Consider the following 6,000-nt stretch of genomic DNA (forward strand, 5'->3'; position numbering starts at 1 on the left):
TGCAGGGCCGAAAATGGGACCTTAGTAGTTAAGAAGCGTCGTTAATCTGATTACTTTCCTAAATTACCACTTTCTAACCCTCAACCACTCGGCCCTACAATTCATTATGAATTTCCTACAATATACAAGTTTTGAGCAAATATGATTTGAACTTACAAGAATGCATGAACAATGATAGCAAATCAGTTGATCATCAATTAAAAAAAAAAAAAAAACACTATACCTAGTGATTCCGCAAAAGCGATGCGTCTAACTCAAAACCCACTTTTGTAGGGGATTCGTTTTGATTTCAAAAGCAAACAAGCTTTTATTATGAGTGAAGCTATGCTATTAACAACTTTTGGCTTAATCATATATACAGTAGAAGGTCAAGGCCCTTCCTTGAAATTCATTCCATTTCCACTAGAATAAACCACTGAATTTTCCATCAAAAATAAAAGAAAACTTATAACTTTCTAAACTCTAACTTTTTATACTTTCACACTGATGTTTCTAACTTTCCCAGCCAAACGATTATCAGAACCATCTTTTTTGTTTTTCCGCCATATAAATGTATCTCTTGTTTCTCAGTGTTGGTAGCCTTTAAAAAGTTAAAAATCGAAATTCCGAACCCGAAATTCGATGCATTGCTTTCACTTGGATATTGAAACGAGATAAGAAGAATTCGGGATATTATTTTTACTTATTTTTTTATTGAAACAGGTTTTTGTCAAGAAATTGATTTTTTTTTAAAATATTGTGTTTTAGTTATTGCAAAAGTGAGTAGGTGTAGCAATGTCCTTTAAAATAAGCCCTTGAAAGGTTCTCCAAGATGTTCCAGTACCCGCTAGCAGTAGAGAAAAAAAGAAAACATATCAGTGCTACCCATGCAAAAAATGATTTTCCACGTTATTCAAGCCAGGGGACTGTAAGTTTCCGGTGTAGGGCTTTTGACTATGGTGATTCCAATGGTGGAATTTTATTTCGGTCCCACGCCATTTTTAGATATTTAGGGCTATTTTTCAAAATTCCTATAAACTTGTTTCAAAATAACATTTTACTATTAAGAGTAATTGAGATAATGGTTACCATTCCTGAATCAGCTAGAAATGGCAATTTTTTCTCACTTACCATTTGTTTTTTTTTTTTTTCTTTCAAGAAGTGTTTTTTTTTAATTTTTGGTTACTATGGGCCGATGGTCGCTCCTTACTAGGTTGCGGCTACTGCTACAATCATAATTTGTAAGGTAGAATAGAGATTGTTGAGTGATCCAGGCTTCATTTTATGCATTGAAAGGTAAGCTATTAAACAAACCGAAAATGTGTTTCGGTTTCTAAACAGCTGTATTTTTTTGAAACTATCGTCAATTTTTAAAGTCTTTTATTCCGCGAGTCCTACGTGCCAAGCCTGACCAACTGAGATTGGTAAGGGTTAATTGGATATCATTAGTATAAAGGAATTGTCATTTCAAATCGCAGTAAGTTCTTCATCTCCTTTGACAAAATTCTGCGTATGCATATTGCAGCTCATTTTCGGAACTGAAATTTTTGAAAAACAATGGGAGAATTGCAAAAAAAAGTGGAAGAAACCCGTTTTTCCCATAAGGTGTTGACGAAGTGATATGCTTTAAATACATAGATACATCAATCACTAGTTCATTTGCTGTTGACTATATATGCTAGAAAGAATTATTGGCTAAAGCCCTAGGCATGGATGTAACTGGGAAGGGGGTCAGAAGGCTATCCCTTTGGTTTGCACCAGATTATCTATGATTTCTATTTTATGAACATTATCTAGAAATGTTCTATCATTTCTATTTCTATGTTATAAAATTCTGTATATTAGACCATTTTATTTTAGTGAGGATGCAACTTGATATGCCAACATATTTTATACTTATAGCACCCCTCGAATAGAAGAAAGATAGGTATACATTAGGGGAAAGTCCATGTCAAGGTACTCAGAAGCCGTAAATAAATCGCGAATTTTTTTGCTGATTTGTCGTTTCCCCAGCCTCCTCAAAATATTACTTTATATAGCCCCAGTGCCAGGGGCTCTCTATGATAAGGGAAGGGATATTTGGAAAAAATGAGCTGATACTTCCAGGTGTCTAAAATAGTACGTCTCCTCAGTTTATTTGTAAAATCGCAAGGTATCTGGAATTTTTGTTAAAAAAAAGACGTTACTCTAAATTCCTAGTAATTTAAGCTCCATTTGGTTCGGAGTTATGACATCACGATAACACAAGAAGAGCCAATCCACAACCTAGTCCTAAAATAGGATGTAATAGCTATGTCGGAATTTCTAAGCCTTTTGCTAGCGAAAGTTATCTTTGCAAAATATTAACTAACATCTGAAAACAAATTACCCAATCATATGCCTAGATGGACAATTATTTACTTTTTAATGTCTTAGAATCCACATAATATATTCATGCAGTAGTCATATCTATGTAGCAACCGTATACTAAGACAATTTTGTGTATCATTTATCTTTTTGGTATTGTACAATTGTAGGGTTAGTATTAAACCGAATCAAGGCCAGAAGAACGTATCTTTCATGTTTTAGACTTCGGTAGTTTAAAGGCTAAAATTGATCCTCTTGCCTTCAGCTGCAACTTTGTAAGTAAATAGTTTTTAAGAGGAATTTTCCCCGCCTTCAATATATCTTACTATAATTAAGTGTAATTACTTATTGATTAAGCGCAATTATTGTGCTCTATTGAACACCGTTTGGATAGCAAAATTAATCTTATGTGAAAAATTTGAAAATTGAAAGAAATGGTCAAAGACTAGTAGTCTAACTTTCTCGCTGTATACGCCTGTGGTGTTCCTGTTGTACCAAAATTATAGTTGAAATGAAGAAAATTTAGAGTTAAAAATCCTGCTGCTCCATAACACCTTTTATGAATGGTTCTAACAGGAAGATCTTTTATTTATCCTTATAGATAAATACAACCGAAATTTTCTATCGAGAAAAAAAATGAGTTATAACTTATTGATCTCTGACGCACAATTATAAATAATCAATTTAATAGTTCCGAATAACCGCTATTGAACGCAATTCAATAATTGCAATTGCCTATTGAACGCGAAAAACTACAAAAAAAAATAATTGCAACAAGCCTTTTGACCGCGGTGTTGATTACTTTCCAATTAAAGCTGAGCATTATAAGCCAAAACAATTCTAAGATCACAGTTCGTTGTTGCTCGGAATGGAAATCTTACTATTTGAAGCTATCTTAAAACAGCTTATCACTACCTTGTGCTTCGTGTTAGTTCAATATATTCTGTCAGCAATTATTTCATGAATGCACTGAAAAATGTTGAGCTTCAGCTGTGTCGGAGTATCGACTCTTTGAAAATGACACAAGAATTGGAGGAGGGTGTACTTTAATTTTACACCCATCAGCTATATAAAGTGTAATTTTTCTGTACTTTGATTTTGATTCCTTCAGTCCTAAAGAAATACAATGTTGTAAAATATCTTGCTTTCTAAATCATCAAAGGCAAGCGAGGAAGCGGAATTTAGCTTGGACTTACACCTTAGTTAGCACGAAGTAACCTATGATGTAACTGAGATGTAAACAATTGCTTCTCTCCACCCACCTAAGTAAATGTTGTGAAAAGTACAAAAATTATAACATCTGTGTTTGTGTGGCCAATAGGGCCCTTGTTCGATGTTAGACTCAAGTGGGTGGTGGTGCGGGGATCACTGAATTTTTTCGAAGAAAAAGAATTTTTTTAAATAATGTTTGTGGCTGTTCTCTTCACCCTCTGCCCCCATCCACCGACTGGGTATTATATACTTAGGACTGAATGTTTTATGCTTTTATTTTTAGGGACTCAAAGAACTGGTCGAGAAAGTCGAAAACATCAGATTCAAAAATGCTGCTGATATAGAAGAATCGAACCGCATCGGTGTTATCTATAAAACTATGTTGAATGCTGAAGCACGGATTAATTTCTCCCCTCCTTTGTCGTCAGTTGTTTTAGACTTCCCTATACGTGTTTCCCCAGTCGCTCCTTATTCAGAGCTTTTAGAAATGCTGGCAAGTTTTTGTTGTTTGCAGAAAGTTGTGGATGATAATTTGATAAAAGTGTCAAAGAAAGATATTTTGGAACTAAACAAACGTCTGAGTAATAATACCAGTGATGAGGTCCGTCTAGCAAATGACGGGGAGTTAGCAACTGCTTCAGATAGTGAAAGAGTAACTGAAGAGGTTAAGCAGGATCAGTCTGAGTTGTCTTGTGGGGAAGTGGGTGTTGAAAGCACTAATCTTCCAAGCAATTGCCAAAATGGAGACACTATTTTTGACCAAGCCCCATCTACATGTGCCATAGTTGTATCTAAGAAATCTAAAAATAAGCAAAAGTACCAAAAAAGGAAACCAAAAACACACAGTAATGTAACAGTGATTTCCAGAGGCTATGCTGTAGAAGGAGAGAAAATGGTGAGTGAAGCACCCTATTCCGGCGTTTTTCCTGCTTTACCCGTATATCGCTCCTCGAATCCACATTATTTATTATCCAAAAATATTCCCCGTCAGAAAGAGCGATTCCCATGGGAAGATAAAAATGTTGCCGTCACAAAAATGCGTGATGCTGAAACAAATATTGGTTTAATTGGAAATCCGGCGTCGACCGTACGAGTTTTCTTAGACTTTCATGTTAATCGGAAATGGTTCACTTGCATCACCTTAGTGTTAGACAAAGTGGCTGCTCCACGCATGGTTAAGAATTTTGAGTCTTTGTCTCTAAGCCACTGCCGTCCGACCTATCGTGGCACTGCCGTTAAATCTAATAAACCTGATATGTTTTTACTTATTGGTGACGATCTGCAAGATAAAACAATTTCCTCATTTGGTGGGCTTTTTGAAGCAGATGCTTCGCCGCTTCCATGTCGACCTGGAGCAGTCCAAATGTCACCCGTGAAAATTGAGAACTATAAGAGAATGGTTGGGAATTATTTCGTAATGAAGGGACCTTCTACAGAAACTAAACAATATTCTCAATCTACTATTTTTGGTTATATTAATTTTGACGGAATGGATTCGCTAAAAAAACTGACAGAAATTCATTCGAGACAAAACGATGTTCGAATTTGTGACTGTGGTGTTGTAGAATAATATTTTTCTCTATTTTTTGCTATTGTCAGTCTTCTACTTCTCCCTCTGAGTGTTGGAAATGGGCAGTAGTTGTGGGTTACTGACTACAGGCGGTGGTGTTACCAGAATACCCGTCCTATAGCAGTTTACATCCTTTCATGTGTCGGGGGAGGAGTCTAGTTACACTAAAATATATTTTCCAAATGTTTTGATGTGATCTGGATATCCAAAAGTTTCCCCTTTTTTATACCGTATAGTATGGGTAACTTATATGTGTGGGAACTGGCGCAAGTGTCGACAAAAAAAAAAACAATTAACGCCATATAGTGTTTGGCAACATACTTGGCATGTTTTTCAGCGTATTAATAAGAATAATTCATGTAATCAGTGTAATTGGTAAAATTAAGGTAGCAGTAACTTTCTGATCTCAGTTCCTGACAAAAATGATTCCAAAGCAAGAAAAAAAACAAGTCTTGCCATGCTAGATAGCATTGACAGTTTTTTTGTCGATACTAGCGCCAGTTTCCACTCTTTATGCGTTACCCATACTCTTTAGAATATACCAGTATTTTTTTTAAGTGTCAGAAGTTTTAGTGGTGCAAAAATTGATATAGCTCACTGCAGAACTTCCTCTTAGTGGCTTATCAGCTTTTTAAGTGTGATTTTCCTTTGTGCTGAGGTTTGGTCAGAGTTTCAAAATTACACATTGTAACAGCAGTAGCCTGGACGTGGCTGAGACGATTAGGTGTTTTTAGACAATGTTAACTTTTAGAAGTTTTAGCCTGCTATGGCGACCATTCATTCTCTATTTAAATAAGTAATCTGGCATATTCATCCCTCATCTTCCATTTCTTCAACGATTTAGAAGTTAGTGCAGGTGGTTGCTTAGCCAGAATTCTATTTTGGGATGAATC

The 6,000-nt window shown here is 35.5% G+C and overlaps 1 protein-coding gene across 1 annotated transcript in view; it reads left to right on the forward strand.

The window, feature by feature from the left end:
* LOC148953234 (uncharacterized) overlaps positions 1-5,556 on the forward strand; it is an 83,534-nt gene extending 77,978 nt beyond the window's left edge. The window contains exon 5 of the mRNA XM_089088410.1: positions 3,821-5,556. Within this exon, the coding sequence (XP_088944536.1) occupies positions 3,821-5,107 (1,287 nt within the window). The 3' untranslated portion in view covers positions 5,108-5,556. The remainder of the gene's footprint in view (positions 1-3,820) is intronic.
* Positions 5,557-6,000: the final 444 nt, after the last annotated feature.

Source organism: Artemia sp. Qi Xiang Cuo, chromosome 4 (assembly GCF_049724085.1).
Source record: "Artemia sp. Qi Xiang Cuo chromosome 4, ASM4972408v1, whole genome shotgun sequence".
Classification (NCBI taxonomy): Eukaryota; Metazoa; Arthropoda; class Branchiopoda; order Anostraca; family Artemiidae; genus Artemia; species Artemia sp. Qi Xiang Cuo.